Consider the following 18,141-nt stretch of genomic DNA (forward strand, 5'->3'; position numbering starts at 1 on the left):
GGAAACCTTTCAAAAGCCTCTCCTTTCAGCAGAAACGTGTGAAAAGGTACTACAGCTCAACCACCAGCATGGCATTCATCATGTCAGCACTAAAGAATCACTAAAGGTCCCATCTGACTTGAACACCTCAGAGGCAATACTGAAAATGTTTGAGGACGTTTTTGAAAGGATGTGGGCTCTGCCAGGTGAACCCCACCTGGTGGTGGATGAGTCTATCGGACCAGTTCAACAGCTTCCCCGCCGAATCCAGATTCCACTGAAAGAAAATATACTAAAGGCTGTTGATTCATTGGAGGAACGGGGTGTCATTACGAAGGTCGCCAAACCTACTAAAAGGATAAGCAACATGGTTGTGCTGGAAAAACTGGGCAAGATAAGAGTCTTCCTTGATCCAAGTGCCCTGAACAAAGCCTTATGTAGGCACATTACCAAGTGCCTACGATTGAAGAGGTAATGCCAAGCCCGGCAAAAGTGAAAATCTTTCTGTTATGGAAGCAAAAACATTACACTGGCAGGAACGTTTCGATGAAGAAAAGTAGTTACGTCACTACATTTTAGACCCCCAAAAGGAGGATACCGGTGGACAAGGTTACCTTTTGGAGTGAAACCAGCTGCAGAGGAATATCAGCGAAGGCAACATGACGCACTTCAGGGACTGCCAGGAATAAGTGTCATAGCTGATGACATCCTGGTATACGGCTGTGGTGCCACAAAGGAAGAAGCCGTGCAGGACCATGACCTCAACATGACACAGCTCCTACATAGGACATCTCTTGACAGCTGAAGGCCTGAAGACAGACCCCAAGAAGGTGGAGGCAGTACAGCAAATGCCCCCACCTAAAGACATAAAAGCAGTGAAGTGACTGCTTGGTTTTGTAAATTCTTACCTCATCTGTCTGACGTATGTGAGCCGTTGCGTCGGCTGACCAATAAAGATGCTCTTTGGGTGTGGCTTCCTCAACATGATGCTGAGGTAGTGACCCTACAATGTGATGCAAGTGACAAAAGCCTAGGGGCAGCGCTCCTGCAGAAGGGTCAGCCCATTGCATTGTCTTCAAGGACATTATGCCCAAATTGAAAAGGAGTGTCTAGCCATAGCGTTCACCTGTGACTGTTTTGACCTTCATGGTAGGGACTTTATCACAGTGCACACTGACAACAAGCTGCATGAAGTTATCTTTAAAAAAATTATTCTGTCTGCCCCGAAGCGACTACAAAGGATGGCACCGGAGGGGATGCTGCCGTTTTATGGGCTCCTAACCAACTGTGCTCTCTCTGCTACCGCACGGCAAGCGGTACCGGAGCGCCAAGTCTAGGATCAAAAGTCTCCTTAACAGCCCCCAAGCCATAAGACAGCTGAACAGCTTCTACCCCCAAGCCATAAGACTGCTGAGCAATTAATCAAATGGCCACCCAAACTATTTACATTGACCCACCCCCCTTTGTTTTTACACTGCTGCTACTCGCTGTTTATTATCTATGCATATTCACTGTACAAATTACCTTGACTAACCTGTAACCCCGCACATTGACTCGGTACCAGTACCCCCTGTATATAGCCTCATTATTGTTATGTAATTTTCTTGCATTTTTCCACTTTAGTTTATTTAGTAAATGTTTTCTTAAATCTATTTCTTGAACTGCAATGTTGGTTAAGGGCTTGTAAGTAATCATTTCACCTGTTGTATTCTGCGCATGTGACAAATACACTTTGATTTGATGATGCTAAAGCTTCAGCGTTATCAACTACAGGTAGTATACAAGAAAGGAATAGAGCTCCACATTGCAGATTTCTTGTCCAAGGCAGCATTATCAACAACTAGTCACCCACAATATCGGACAAATGAGACTGTATGTGCTCTAGGCTGAGTTTGAAGATGTGAACCATGCTACTGATCAAAATATCTCGCTGCAGAGATGGGATGCTATCAAAGCTCATTCAGCAGAGGACAAGACTTCTCGAAAGCGTCAGTCTTATCCTAAGAGGCTGGCTGGACACACAAAAGAGTACTCCCATCCTGGTTAGGGACTACTGGACATACAGAGACGAACTCACAATGCAGGAAGTGGTCGTCTACAAAGGCGACAGGGTGGTAGTGCCAGAAACTATACACCCGATGATTCTCTCTCGTATCCATGCAGGGCACTCAGGGGTCAAAGCCAGTCTCAGGAAACCAGAGACTAAGTATTTTGACCCAACATGAAACATTTTGTGGCTGTGTGCAGCATATGTAATGCTAATCTACCTAAGCAGCAAAAGGAAACGCTGCAGCCACATTTCATACCAGCACGTCCTTGGTCTAAAGTGGGAATGGATCTGTTCACAGTAAAGAACGTTCCTTTATCTGATCTGATTACACTACTATTCAGAGAAGGTGATTGACACAACAGCGGCTTGCATCATCGACTGTTGTAAGCAGCAGTTTAGCAGATATGTCATAACTGATAGTGGTGTAATTACGGATAATGGGCCCCAGTTCATGAGTCAAGACTTTGCTTTTTTGCAAAAGCCTGGGAGTTCTATCATGTGACCTCCTCACCCTGCCACAGAGTAATGGTAAGGTAGAGTCAGCAGTGAAAATAGCAAAGACTCTCATCACAAAAGCTATGCAGGAAGGCACAGATGTATGGTAAGCCATTTGGTGTGGAGAAATCTGTCTGTAATAAAAAAAGGTCAAGCTGTCACCTCAAGCCAGGGATCCTACATGGAGTCTTGGAAAATGCATTGTGCACATCAGCACAAGGTCATATGAAGTGGAAGTAAAGGGCTGAAAGTATCAAAGGAACCGGAGGGACATACATCCAGTTCAGGAGAGCATAGGGCACAGAAGGGCCACATGGGAAGACTGAATATCTTCTGGATGGTGTGGGCAGGACACATCATGGGGAGAGGATCCCAATATTCTACCAGTGCAACACACTAGGACAAGGGCTAACATAAGATCGCCCCTTAAGAAATGGGCAAAGAAAAGGACAAAAAAAGCAAGAAAAAGGTGTTGATAATAGATATTTTCACTGTGGTATTAAAATTGTAAGTGCTCAAGCTAATTTTGTATGAAAAGGAAGATGTTGAGATAAAGGGCATAATGCCAACCCAGAGATGGCAGTAGTGGGTCACCGATCTAAGCTAGATAAACAGGTGTATTATGAGTGTCTAATTAGGATGTTATGGCCTGTAACATGTTATATCGGAGTAAAGGATTATGCTTACATCTTATCTAACTCTCCGACGTGAGTTATTCACATACACATGCCTTGAAGACACTTGCCAGATGGTCTGCGCATGCTCTGATAATGTGCCCTGGCAGACATCTCAGCTTGAATGTCAGCCCACCACCTCAAGCTCAACCTCGACAAAACGGAGCTGCTTTTCCTTCTGGGAAAGGCCTGCCCACTCTAAGACCTCTCCATCACGGTTGACAACTCCACGGTGTCACCCTCCCAGAGTGCAAAGAACCTTGGCAGGTTCGTGCTCTACAACATCCGTAGAGTAAGACTTTTCCTCACTCAGGAAGTGCCACAGTTCCTAATCCAGGCACTTGTCATCTCCCGTTGAAGACTACTGCAACTCTCTGTTGGCTGGGCTCCCCGCTTGTGCCATCAAACCCCTGCAACTTATCCAGAATGCTGCAGCCTGCCTGGTGTTCAACCTTCCTAAGTTCTCCCATGTCACCCCGCTCCTCCACACACTCCACTGGCTTCCAGTCGAAGCTCACATCATCTTCAGGACCCTGGTGCTTGCCTACGGAGCAGCAAGGGGAAAAGCATCTCACCTTCAGGCTATCCTCAAACCCTACATCCCAACCCGAGCACTCCGATCCGCCACCTCTGGTGTCTTGGCCCTCCGACCCTTATGGGAGGGCAGCTCCCACTCAGCCCAGTCAAAGCCCTTCTCTGTCGAGGCACCCCAATGGTGGAACAAGCTTCCCCAAAAGTCAGGACAGCGGAATCCCTGCCCATCTTTCGAAAACGTCTGAAACCTTACCTCTTAAGAGTATCTTAAATAACTCTCACGCGTGAACTTCACAGTGAGTATGGGCATCAGCTTTACAGCTGAACTCGTTAATGGTGAAATAGCCATGTCCTTTAAATGCAATATTATAACAACAAAGAAGTTACTGCAAACAATGAAAAAACTTTTTTCCCCTTTGGACATGAGCACAATATGTCCTGCGATTTTTTTAATCATGTTGCGCGACGTCTCCGATGGCTCGGCAACAAAACCAATAACAACGGTGGTGGGGCGGACGTGGCACTGTTTCTACCTACTGCGAATTCCATATTTAAAGAAATGTGCCCCACGAGGGGTAGTGAGCCAGAGAATATGTCATTGCCTGTGCTCTTAAGGTCGTACTGCCTTAGTTAGCGACCTGAATCAAACATACACCTATGGATTCAAACGGTACGACTAGAGAACTACAACTATTTAAATATGATTGGAAACCACAAATGCATTAGCACCTCTGAGAAATACAAAAAAGAAGTATTTGAGTATATTATATTATTGATACAGAGTAAAAAAAAAAAAGTGGATTACATCATAACCAAGTATAATGGTCTGTTACAAAGGCATGACATACAGAAGAAGTCGAAAGTTTACATACACTTAGATTGGAGTCATTAAAACTCGTTTTTCAACCACTCCACAAATTTCATGTTAACAAACTATAGTTTTGGCTAGTCGGTTAGGACATCTAATTTATGCATGACACAAGTAATTTTTCCAACAATTGTTTACAGACAGATTATTTTACTTATAATTCACTGATTCACAATTCCAGTGGGTCAGAAGTTTACATACACTAAGTTGACTGTGCCTTTAAACAGCTTGGAAAATTCCAGAAAATGATGTCATGCTTTAGAAGCTTCTGATAGGCTAATTGACATCATTTGAGTCAATTGGAGGTGCACCTGTGGATGTATTTCAAGGCCTACCTTCAATCTCAGTGCCTCTTTGCTTGACATCATGGGAAAATCAAAAGAAATCAGCCAAGACCTGTTTGTAGACCTCCACAAGTCTGGTTCAACCTTGAGAGCAATTTCCAAATGCCTGAAGGTATCACGTTCATCAGTACAAACAATAGTACGCAAGTATAAACACCATGGGACCACGCAGCCATCATACCACTGTCTCCTAGAGATGAACGTACTCTGGTGCGAAAAGTGCAAATCAATTCCAGAACAACAGCGAAGGACCTTGTGAAGATGTTAGAGGAAACAGGTACAAAAGTATCTATATCCACAGTAAAACGAGTCCTATATCGACATAACCTGAAAGGCTGGTCAGCAAGGAAGAAGCCACTGCTCAAAAACCGCCATAAAAAAGCCAGACTACGGTTTGCAACTGCACATGGGGACAAAGATTGTACTTTTTTGGAGAAATGTCCTCTGGTCTGATGGAACAAAAATAGAACTGTTTGGCCATAATGACCATCCTTATGTTTGGAGGAAAAAGGGGGAGGCTTGCAAGCCGAAGAACACCATCCCAACTGTGAAGCATGGGGGTGGCAGCATCATGTTGTGGGAGTGCTTTGCTGAAGGAGGGACTGGTGCACTTCACAAAATAGATGGCATCATGAGGAGAGAAAATTATGTGGATATATTGAAGCAACATCTCAATACATCAGTCAGGAAGTTAAAGCTTGGTCGCAAATGGGTCTTCCAAATGGACAATGACCTCAAGCATACTTCCAAAGTTGTTTCAAAATGGCTTAAGGACAACAACGTCAAGGTATTGGAGTGGCCATCACAAAGCCCTGACCTCAATCCTATAGAAAATTTGTGGGCAGAACTGAAAAAGTGTGTGCGAGCAAGGAGGCCTACAAACCTGACTCAGTTACACCAGCTCTGTCAGGAGGAATGGACCAAAATTCACCCAACTTATTGTGAGAAGCTTGTGGGAGGCTATCCGAAACGTTTGACCCAAGTTAAACAATTTAAAGGCACTGCTACCAAATATGAATTGAGTGCATGTAAACTTCTGACCCACTGGGAATGTGATGAAAGAAATACAAGCTGATATAAATTATTCTCTCTACTGTTATTCTGACAGTTCACATTCTTAAAATAAAGTGGTGATCCTAACTAACCTAAAACAGGGAATTTTTACTATGATTAAATGTCAGGAATTGTGAAAAACTGAGTTTAAATGTATTTGGCTAAGGTGTATGTAAACTTCAACTGTACATGAGTTACACAACTAATTCATATAGACAATAGAATAGTGACATATACAATAGTGGCATGCATGATACATGATATAGTGGAAAATATCCATCATACTAATGTTATTAGGATATGACCATTGTAGGAAATAATTTCCCCAATTCAGCAGTTTGGGGAGCTTTCAGGTCAAGACTTGGTTCTGGATTTGAATGACCAGCAGCAGCCTTAGGAGTTGTCATCTCATGCTGAAGCTACCGGTAGTGAGTGTATTTCATTCAACTCAACCATGGCATCATTTCTAGACGTGTGCTTATGCCTACCAAGAAAAGGGAAAACAATTAGGTACCTGACTTCGTCATATTGACATCATTTTTTTTTACAGTGGCTAATAAATTGAGCAGCAATCGTTGCCAACTATCGTCTAGCAAGTTTGACAAGAATCTGTCACATTTTTCAATTGTTTAACCCAGCCTGTATTTACGGACTGAAAACGAGAGCTTTTTGTGCAGTGTGTTTGACAGTACCTTCCCTCTACGTCGAGGATGCTTTCCGGAAGACACACATTCAGGGTCTCGGGCAGCAGGAAGACCACACAGCCGCTGCCAATGGCGGTGGCGGCGAAGATAAGTGGGGGCGTGAACACCCAATAGTTCTCCAGCAGCATGACCATCGGGACCAGTGAGCCTCCCATTCGCCCCATGAATGAGGTGTAACCTAAACCACACTGTCTGTAGGAGGAGGGGAGTGCAAAAGTCGTGTTACCACAGTCTATCCTGGGGTCTCATTAAGAAAAGTTGCCTAGTTTCTTACTTAAATTTCACAGTCAACTCTTAGAATGTGAGGAAACAAATGTATCCATAGTGGACAACGTAGACTCTGTGAAGCAGAATTGGGAAACGCAGAAGACTAAGAATGACAAAAGTTTGAGAATGACCAACCAGACAATTCAACCATCATCAAAGAAAGTAAGGTGATTCAGGAGTAGTGTGCATATGCATGTAAGTTATTGCGCAAGTTTCACAGTCGCAGTTACCTGAGAACGGTGGGATAGAGCTCCGCTGTGTAGAGAAAAGCTGTAGTGAAAGCAGCTTCTGAGAAACCCTTCCCCACCACAGCTATGCAAGTGCGAACCAGGGCATTTTCTGGATGAAGAAACAAGAAGGATAGGATAAGAACAGGGGCGTCATGATCCCAAAATATGAGGGGCCACAAAGTATGTGAGGATAGCTGAGGGGTGTAAGTTGGGAGAATTTTGCATTTTTCAAACACCTGAAACAGCTTTTTCCAGCCATCATTATGCTTAATTCTATGTACAAAAATATGTATATTTTTCTATATATCTAAGCATACCTCTTTTTTAAAGAAACTAAATATGCTTCTCAGCATCTCTGAAAAATTTGAGAGGCGCACCACGATGCGGTATGGAGCTTGATTTGGCCTAAGCATACCTCCGGAGGCTCCGCAAATTGCATCATACCCTCCATATGAAGCCTCCGACCACATTTACGGATCAAGCTTAAATTGGCTTTGACTTAATTGATAGCCTGAAATAACTTCTTGATAGCTAGTTATGAGGGATGTCCATATACATTTGTATATAGTGTATCTGGGTTAGCTAAAGCCAACTTTACAAAATTGCTAGGTGGCTAGTAGTATTACATTTTAGTAAATTTTACTAAATCACTCACTCAAAATGTACCAAGTATAATCTATTAAACGTATAAATATTATTTACATATTAATGTTTAAAAAAAATATAAAAAATGTGACTAGGGGAACAACTATTCAGAGACTTTCAAAATGTAGATAACCTCTCTCAAAAACAATTATACAGAGCAGGCCTGACACAAAATGTAGAAATAGTAGCTTACTTTGACAACAATTCAGTGAATGCAACAAGTATTAGATAGAGAAGATACAAAACAGACAATTTTAAAAAGTACACAATTTCCCAATAAGATTTGTAGGACAAATTATTAACATTAGTGTTTGCATTTAGCCTACAACATGACATGGAGTTTCTGGAAGCATGACCCCATCCTTTAAAGTAGCACAGAACAAGTAGAACGCACAAAGTAGGTTTCTACACATCTCTCACTCTTTGCCCTGCGTCCACTCCGGATGCACACCACTCCCTCTCTTGTGCCCTTCAAACTTCACCAGAGAGTGACCTGCATTCAAATTATGAGTAACAACTCTGTCCACACCCCTCTGTGCCACACTGTTGGCTCCCCCCTTCCCTACCACTATAGCCATCACAAAGTGATGCCTTCAGGGACCAGTGCCTGCAGTTTATGGGAAGGGGGCTTTGCAGGTTCCCTCATACAATGTATGCATTTATGATGGCAATGTTGAGCATCCCCCAAAACACATACTTCCACCATTTCTGCCTGTGCGTCCAACATTCTATTAGCTCTTCAGTTGGTCAAGATGGTCAACTCCGCCCATTTTCTTGTTGTAATCCATTAAAGCTCTGGAACAGATATATTTATTCTGCCTGAACTTGGACACTAGTTTGAGGATGTCCTTCCCTGAGCTGTTTGTGGACAGAGAATCTCTTTTGACCCTCCACCGACACGCCATTACATTATCTGCAGACCATTTTACACTCTGACCTCTCTGGAGCTTTCCCTTCATAATGGCCTTGGGGAAGTTCTTATGATTGGGCCTTACTATGCCACAACAATCAGTACGCTGGATGCCCATGAGTGCTCCCTATGGGCATGACGCCTCTGGATAAAAGTCCCAGGATAAGAGAAAAGCAACTGTGATATACATATATCAAGTAGAAGAGCAACTGAGTTTTAAACCATTGCATTGATATTCAATGTCACTGTTTAGTATTTTGTGAGTTGTTTAAATATGGCAGAAACGCTTCAATACAGGACCTGAAACCCAAGATGAGTGTGCATAGGGTGTTTTTAATAACCTAATATGAGGGCCATGTTGATTTGTCACAAAAGCCTCAAACTACTGCATCATACAGGAAGAGGAAGTGAGGTCATAGCTCTACCTGTGGGGATAGCGGTATTGAGAGCTATCAGCGCTCCCGTGATGATGAGAGACCACGCCTGGCCATTTCTTCGGCCAATGCGATCCAAGGCGAAGTAGGTGCCCACTTTGGCTGGGACTTCAATTGCACCGTAGACAAAATGAGTGAGGTACATGTTCAGACCAAACCCTGTAATCTTAAAGCTGATCCCATAGTATGCGAACGACACAGCAAACCTTTTGGGAGGTAAATATAGGTAAAAATATTACTTGCAGTTTCAGTGAGTGCTCTACATATATTATAATCAGTAACTGTGGAAACTTAAAATATGAGTAAGTGAAAGAAAGTATGCAAGGGAAACATTTTATGGGGCAGAATGTTTTAATAAAAACGTGTTGAAAGTGGAATCATGGAGATTGCAGCCCTAAACTGGTCACAAACGTTCATGCATGTGCGCACACACACACACACACACACACACACACACACACACACACACACACACACACACACACACACACACACACACCCCTATTTCACTTCACAGCAGTAAGTCCACTCTCGTCCTAGCTTAGGGGCAGGCAGACTCTCTATATGTCTCCAATCAAAGTTATGGGTGGAGTTGTGGAATCATAGACCTTTCAGGTCTAAACTGGAGACAATCACACTCATGCACAAACACACACACATTTCTTCCAAAATACTCCACCCTCCCTAGCTTAGGGACAGGCAGCTTCTCTAATTGTCTGTCTCTCACCGAAAAGGTCAAGGGTGAACCATTTTTTCTCATACCAGAATATTCCTGAGCAAATAGTGATTTTCCTGAGCTTGGGTGTCTTGACCAGATCCAAGTAGGAATAGTCCTTATTGGCAACCTCAGAAACAGTTACCTTCCTCAAAGTCTAAGATAAGAACGAATTAGAATATAAAGTTAAGAGGTTAATGTTCGGATTTATTTTATTAGTCAAGTTTCAGTAGAATCATTTTGGTCTGTAATGTTGATGACATTTTATTATATAATGCTCAATAGGTAATAAGCAGAGCTTTGCAAAACATATTTTAAAATACAATTGGACAAAATGTAAAACCTCCAAGAGAATTGTATTTTGTACAAAAGTTTTCATTCAACTGTTAGATGAATTTCAGGATTTATCCATTTGTTCTCAAACACATGTATTTTAAGACATGAAAAAATGATGGTGTTTCGTTTACATTTCATTCAATTATGTATTTACTGTGCCTTCAGAAAGTATTCATACTTATGCCAGATTTTGTTGTGTAACAGCCTGAATTTAAAATTGATTAAATTTATATTTTTTCTCACCCATCTACACACAATGCTCCATGATGACAAAGTGAAAATATGTTTTTATACATTTTAGAAAATGTATTGAAATTAAATACAGAAATATCTAATTTACATAAGTATTCATACCCCGGAGTCAATACTTTGTAGAAGCACCTTTGGCAGTGATTACAGCTGGATTGAGAGCTTTCCACACCAGGATTGTGGATTGACATTTTTTATAAAAAAAAAATATTATTCAAGCTCTGTCAAGTTGGTTGCTGATCATTGCTAGACAACCATTTTCAGGTCTTGCCATATATTTTATAGTAGATATAAGTCAAAACTAACTCGGCCACTCAGAAACATTCACTGTCTTCTTGGTAAGCAACTCCAGTGAGATTTGGCCTTGTGTTTTCAGTTATTATCCAGCTGAAATGTGAATTCATCTCTCAGTGTCTGGTGGAAAACACACTGAACCAGGTTTTCCTCTAGGATTGTGTCTGTGCTTATGCATTGGAAAACCTCCCTGATCTTTGTGGTTGAATCTGTGTTTCACTGCTAGACTGAGGGACCTTAAAATTATTTGTATGTGTGGGGTACAGAGATGAGGTAATCATTCAAAAATAATAACAGAGTGTGTCCATGCAACTTATTATGTGACTTGTTAAGTACATTTTTACTCCTGAACTTGTTTAGGATTGCCATAACAAAGGGGTTGAATGTTGAAGGGTTGAAGCTCTCAAGAATTAGGATATTTTAATATTAATATTTTTTTCATTCAGGCTGTAACACCAAAAAATTTGGAAAAAGTCAAGGGGTGTGAATAGTTTCTGAAGGCAATGTATTTACATGTATTTTTTAATAGCACCCATGGCTGGGGTCAATTTAAATTCCAGGCAATTCAGGAAGTGTTCTGAAATTTCAATTACAAATCCAATTCCCTTCAATGCTTTTCAATTAGAAAAATGTGGAATTGGAATTCAGAATTGATTGGAATTTAAATGGACCCCTACCCTGATAGCAGAACATTATTAAACTGAGAAGTAAGAGTCCCTAGTGTGCACCTGGGTTGGTTGACTCACCTCAATGTCTAGTTTTGCAGTGTAGCCATACTTCCCATTCATTTTTGCACACTGCACCAAATACTTCTTTGCCTCCTTCACTTTGCCATTGGCCAGTAGCCATCTGGCAGACTCTGGTATCCACCTAAATGAAGAAGAAGAAAAAATCTGGACATTATATTTGTCATTATCCACTGCTGTAACAGGATAATATCTTGGACACAAAATCTGAGATTCATACCATTAGCACATTGATTCATTAATAACCTTTAATAATAATACAACTTTAATCCTTCATCAATCACTGTACTGTTATTAATTTTGTTTCATTCGTAACTCTACATTAGATGTACTGCATAACGCTAACAGGTGGGAACACATCATACGTGCATCTTCTTTTCCATTGGCAACTTTCAAATGTAGGTAGTTCTGTCCTTGAGCTGTTCTTGTCTATTGATGTTCTGTATTATGTCGTTCTGTATTATGTTAAATTTGAGAAAATGTATAAAACTAAAACTGAAATATCACATTTACATAAGTATTCAGACCCTTTATTCAGTACTTTGTTGAAGCACCTGTGGCAGCGATTACAGCCTTAAGTCTTATTGGGTATGATGCTACAAGCTTGGCACACCTGTATTTGGGGAGTTTCTCCCATTCTTCTCTGCAGAACCTTTCAAGGTCTGTCAGGTTGGATGGGGAGCGTTGCTGCACAGCTATTTTCAGGTCTCTCCAGAGATGTTCGATCGGGTTCGGGTTCTGGCTGGGCCACTCAATGACATTTAGAAACTTGACCCGACGCCACTCCTGCATTGTCCTGGCTGTGTGCTTAGGGTCGTTGTCCTGTTGGAAGGTGAACCTTCGCCCCAGTCTGAGGTCCTGAGCACTCTGGAGCAGGTTTTCGTCAAGGATCTCTCTGTACTTTGCTCCTTTCATCTTTCCCTCAACCTGACTGGTCTCTTAGTCCCTGCCGCTGAAAAATATCCCCACAGCATGATGCTGCCACCACCATGCTTCACCATAGGGATGATGCCAGGTTTCCTATAGACGTGACAAATAGTTAAATCTTGGTTTCATCAGACCAGAGAATTTTGTTTATGATTGTCTGAGAGTCCTTTAGGTGACTTTTTGCAAATTCCAAGCTGGCTGTTATGTGCCTTTTACATCTAGCCACTCTACATTGAAGGCCTGATTAGTGGAGTATTGCAGAGATGGTTGTCCTTCTGGAAAGTTCTCTCATCTCCACAGAGGAACTCTGGAGCTCTGTCAGAGTGACCATCGGGTTCTTGGTCACCTCCCTGACCAAGGCCCTTCTCCCCCAATTCCTCAGTTTGGCCAGGCAGTCAGCTCTAGGAAGAGTCTTGGTGGTTCCAAACTTCTTCCATTTAAGAATGATGGAGGCCACTGTGTTCTTGGGGACCTTCAACCCTGCAGACATTTTTTGTACCCTTCCCCAGATCTGTGCCTCAACACAATCCTGTCTCAGAGCTCTACGGACAATTCCTTCGACCTCATGGCTTGGTTTTTGCTCTGACATGCACTGTCAACTGTGGGACCTTATATAGACAGGTGTGCCTTTCCAAATAATGTCCAATCAATTGAATTTACCACAGGTGGACTCCCAAGTTGTATAAACATATTTCAGTTTCTTGTTTGTAATACATTTACAAAAATGTTTACACATCTGTGTTCGCTTTGTCATTATGGGGTATTGTGTGTAGATTGATGAGAAAAAAATAATATTTAATCAATTTTAGAATAAGGCTGTAATGTAACAAAGTGTGGAACAGGGAAAGTGGGTAGAATACTTTCCGAATGCACTGTATGTCATGGCTATGATGTTATTGACTATGGGCTATTCAGGTCTTGCTCCAAAACCACTTCTATAGTATCACAGCAGAAATCTGTAAGATACTGTCCTTTCTTTTTTTAAATAGTCTGTTTAATGAGATTTTGTGACATTTCAAGTGTAAATATGGACAGATTACTCAATTAATTTCCTTCCCACATTTGCCAGAAATATACTGTCCTTTACAGGGTTGGACTTCATTCCATTTCAATTCAGGAAGTACACTGAAATTCAAGTTTACTTCCTGAATTGACTGAATTGAAATGGCATTGCCCCCAACCTGGAGTTTTTCTAGCCCCATCTTACCACCAGGAGATGATGGCCACGATGCAGGGGGACGTCACCACCAGCATGAGATATCTCCAGTCTCGTATGAAGTATGCCAGTAGAGCCAGGAGCATATTGCCCACACTCCAGCCCAGGCTGATGATGGTCCCTGTGAAGGTGCGATGCTTAATGTCCGTCCACTCTATACCTGGAGGGAAAAACACAACTGCAACTTACTACTTACTACTGTAAATAGCATTTATGGGATAGGTACAAAAAAAATGTATTGTCAGCGTAGTCCTTTAGGACTGAATTTGGGCCCATTGCTTTAAAACGACTGTCTGGGATCTGGGAGTCTGTTCAATGGCCATTTCAATTCTTGACGAAGCCTCAAACGGTCTTTCACTATCACAACCCAAAATATAACGTCTTATACCTTTATTGTTCTCAAACAAGAATGTAAACAAACCATGTATAGCTTTGTTTAAAACTATCATGTGGATGTCATGGACTGTAAGTCCTTGCATCTGGAGTGCTGTCTATAAATTTGAGAGGGGTTACATTTCCCAGTGGATGTTCAGTCCTTGCATCCATAGCTCTGTCCATTAATTTGAGTGTGGCTGCATTGTTGTTGTTTGAACTGCAGATTGCCCCTTTAATCAACACATATCATGTTATAGGAAACCCAGTGGGGGTTAAAGATCATGATAGTACTCAGGGCAAGAGTGGTAATGGTCATTCCCGTCAGTGCGACTCCACAGAGGGTCCTGGTCACGGCAAACATGACGTAAGAGACAGAGAAGGCAGACATGGTTCCGAACACGGCACTGGCCACGAAGGACACTAGGATCATGGGCTTCCGACCAAATCTGCAGCAGGAGAGAAAGGGGAAAGATTCAGAGTTTCCTTCAGCGGTCTTTACTGACTGAATGACTGCCACAAAATACAGAAGTACAGCGCTTTCTCTCCCCAAAAATTATTTTAACCACCAGCCCTAACCCTGACCTTAATCCAAACGTTAACCTGACTAACTTGGTCATCGATTCTGACGATATAGCACATTTTGTCATTTGTAGCATCTAGTCAGTAGGACATTCTCTTTTATTGTGACCATTAGTCTGCAGCTAATGTATGACTGTCTACTTCTATCGAGACCGAGTTAAGAAAGCAATGCCAATTTTCTTGTGGAGAAAAGACAACACAGTTTTGAAACATGGTCAAGCCTATGTTTTGTAAATTATGTTTGTATGCAAGATGCTGTGGTCAAGTGGTAACATGCATATACTGTAAATGTTGAATTTGGGAACATTAATACTGTTAAATATTTGTCACAGTTATTACCATAGAACAATTAGATTCTAATAGGATAAATAACATACTTATCTGAGAGATATCCAAATATAACTGCACCGATTGTGACTCCAACGAAAAAGAAAGTAGCAACGGCCTGGTTTAATTTCTTATTGTCACACACCAAATCCCACTGTGAAAATGAATAAATAAACAGGTTCATAAATCAGAATTAACCCCCAGTTCCACCAGTTTTCCCACAAGCATCCCAAGGTGTCATAAAACAGCAAACAAGGCCTTTCACACTACAATGTGAAAAGAAATGAGCCAAGCCAGCACAGTTTGGTTTGGGTCAGCCAAGTAGGGTAAAGACTTGGGCTGCAGTGTGACCGTATAACCGCCACGCTGGCAGTCATGAGTCATGACCGCATAAAATTCCACGTGGCAGTTGAGTCACGGTAATCTCCTCTTATGCACTCTGGACATGCTTTGGTAGTACCCAACTCACCAATGACCATCAAGTCCTAATGGCCTTGTACTCAGTGCTCTATTGTCCCTCTAACCACTCTGACGTCAATGCAAATGAAATAGAAATCACATCAAACACTTATCAGCAAAACAGTATTATGCTTTTAAAACTCACCTCACTGTGATGATCAATTTAAAGAAAGAAGTTCAACAGCAGGTTGAAACTGAGTGTAAAACATGGTTGTTGTGGATGTTATTTCAAAGCCTAACATAACGAAATGGACAGTACTTTCTAAGGTGATGATTCATTCAAAACACCCATACGAATATTAGAGCTTATGCAATCGCATAGGCTTATGAGCTCAAGCCCGAAGAAAAATCCCTGAATACATACAGTTGAAGTCGGAAGTTTACATACACCTTAGCCAAATACATATAAACTCAGTTTTTCACAATTCCTGATATTTAATCCTAGTAAAAATTCCCTGTTTTAGGTTTTAGGTACACCTCCAATTGACTCAAATTATGTCAATTAGTCTATCAGAAGCTTCTAAGGCCATGACATAATTTTCTGAAATTTCCCAAGCTGTTTAAAGGCACAGTCAACTTAGTGTATGTAAACTTCTGACCCACTGGAATTGATCCAATTTGTAAGTCGCTCTGGATAAGAGCGTCTGCTAAATGACTTAAATATAAATGTAAATGTGATACGGTGAATTATAAGTGAAATAATCTGTCTGTAAACAACAATTGTTGGAAAAATTACTTGTGTCATGTACAAAGTAGATGTCCTAACCGACTTGCCAAAACTATAGTTTGTTAACAAGAAATTTGTGGAGTGGTTGAAAAACGAGTTTTAATGACTGCAACCTGAGTGTAAACTTCCGACTTCAACTGTTGCATATTACGGATGGCATAAAAACGTATTTACTAAAGAAGTATTTTTGGTCATTCCCAGCTGCACATGATGATGGAGCACACGATGACTGGGAGTGTGACAAAGTCATTGGTCACACGTTATTTGGATAGTCAACAACAGATCTGTTGATGCTCAATCTATCACCCTATCAACTGCATCTCTGCTGATATGCAACAGCTTGCTCACGTGAAGGCTTTGGTTAGGCTACAATTTAGGATTAGGGTAAAGGGGGATATCTAGTCAGTTATACAACTGAATGCGTTCAACTGAAATGTGTCTTCCGCATTTAACCCAAACTCTCTGAATCAGAGAGGTGCGGGGCGCTGCCTTAATCGACATCCACGTCATCGGCCCCCGGGGAAGGTTAGTAAATAGTTAGTTGAATAATTATTGTTGAGAGTTAATGGAACACCTATAACCTATATACAAACCATCTATTGCAACATTACAAACACTTCATTACCACAAACCACCACATCATCATACAATTCATCGAAGATGGGTAAAGCCATAACAAATGAAAACCAATGGAATGGATAAGAAGATCATTTAAAAAATATATATTTTACCAGGTAAATTGACTGTGAACACATTCTCATTTACAGCAACAAGCTGGGGAATAGTTACAGGGGATGAATGAGCCAATTGTAAACTGGGGATGATTAGGTGACCATGATGGTATGAAGGCCAGATTGGGAATTTAGCCAGGACACCAGGGTTAACATCCCTACTCTTACTATAAGTGGCATGGGATCTTTTAGTGACCACAGAGAGTCAGGACACCCGTTTAACATCCCAGCCGAAAGACGGCACCCTACCATTGCCCTGGGGAATTGGGATATTTTTTTAGACCTACGGGGCTTCCAACACCACTTCCAGCAGCATCTGGTCTCCCATCCAGGGACTGACCAGGACCAACCCTGTGTAGCTTCAGAAACAAGCCAGGAGTGGGATGCAGGATGGTATGCTGCTGGCCTACTGTACACTGTGTTACATATGCTGTGGTTATGAATCTGATAGGCCATCTCTTGGTAAAATATGCATGTATAAAAAATTACAATGACAGTGCTATTTATAGCTGCACAAGCTAACCACCGTTCTATCAAATATTCAGTTGGAGATACTGTAGTTATGGAAACAAATGATATTGGGGAAGTTTTACAGTTTGATAATTTTTTTTCTTCTGATTGACAGAAACCACAAACAGGTTAACAATTAACATGAACTGCATGTTCATGAAGCATACATTAGACATCTATAAGCACATTAACATGACATTACATCTACATAAGGCATCAAACCTTAAAAAGTGTTCTGGAGGTAGGAGCTTAGACTGCTAGACCACCATTGTGGACAACAGTGTTAATAATGACCTTACCTGGGTGGCAGTGGTGGATGTGAACTGGGAGCGGTCGTACACCCAGCCGTCCTGGCACGGCACCGACATGGACACGTTGGTGTAGTTGGAGTGGCCAAGGTCAAGGGTCACCAGAGTGGCAAAGGCCCTGCAGGAGCTGAAGGAGCCGTCGGCTTCACGAGGGACCCTGAGGGCCAACGTCATGGGGTCGGCCAGGGTTTGGGATCCATCTCCAGGGATCCCGAGGGCGCAGTGGTGCGGAGGCACACCCGAGATGAAGTTGTGCAGGAGAAAGTGGAGGGGGAGGATGACCCTGGGCAAGCAGAGCAAGTGGAGCACCAGGAACTGAAACTTGGAGAAGCCACCTACTTCGTCTAACACCTCCTCGAACCTCATCCTGAGAGCGTATGAGTGTGCGTGTGTGTAAAGTCAGACAACACAGGCCTCCTTTTTCCTTCTTCCCTCTCTGTCTTCTCTCCCCCAGG

The 18,141-nt window shown here is 41.9% G+C and overlaps 1 protein-coding gene across 1 annotated transcript; it reads right to left on the bottom strand.

The window, feature by feature from the left end:
• Positions 1–4,945: 4,945 nt before the first annotated feature.
• Positions 4,946–18,141, bottom strand: slc22a7a (solute carrier family 22 member 7a). The gene is made up of 10 exons (XM_014131535.3): positions 17,678–18,141; positions 15,002–15,105; positions 14,337–14,491; positions 13,662–13,830; positions 11,528–11,651; positions 9,950–10,059; positions 9,179–9,393; positions 7,199–7,307; positions 6,690–6,893; positions 4,946–6,481 (listed from the first exon to the last, which is right to left on the bottom strand). The coding sequence occupies exons 1-10, from the start codon at positions 18,050–18,052 to the stop codon at positions 6,406–6,408; spliced, it is 1,641 nt and encodes a 546-aa protein (XP_013987010.1). The 5' UTR covers positions 18,053–18,141; the 3' UTR covers positions 4,946–6,405.

Source organism: Salmo salar, chromosome 12 (genome assembly GCF_965601325.2).
Source record: "Salmo salar chromosome 12, fSalSal1, whole genome shotgun sequence".
NCBI classification, from domain to species: Eukaryota; Metazoa; Chordata; class Actinopteri; order Salmoniformes; family Salmonidae; genus Salmo; species Salmo salar.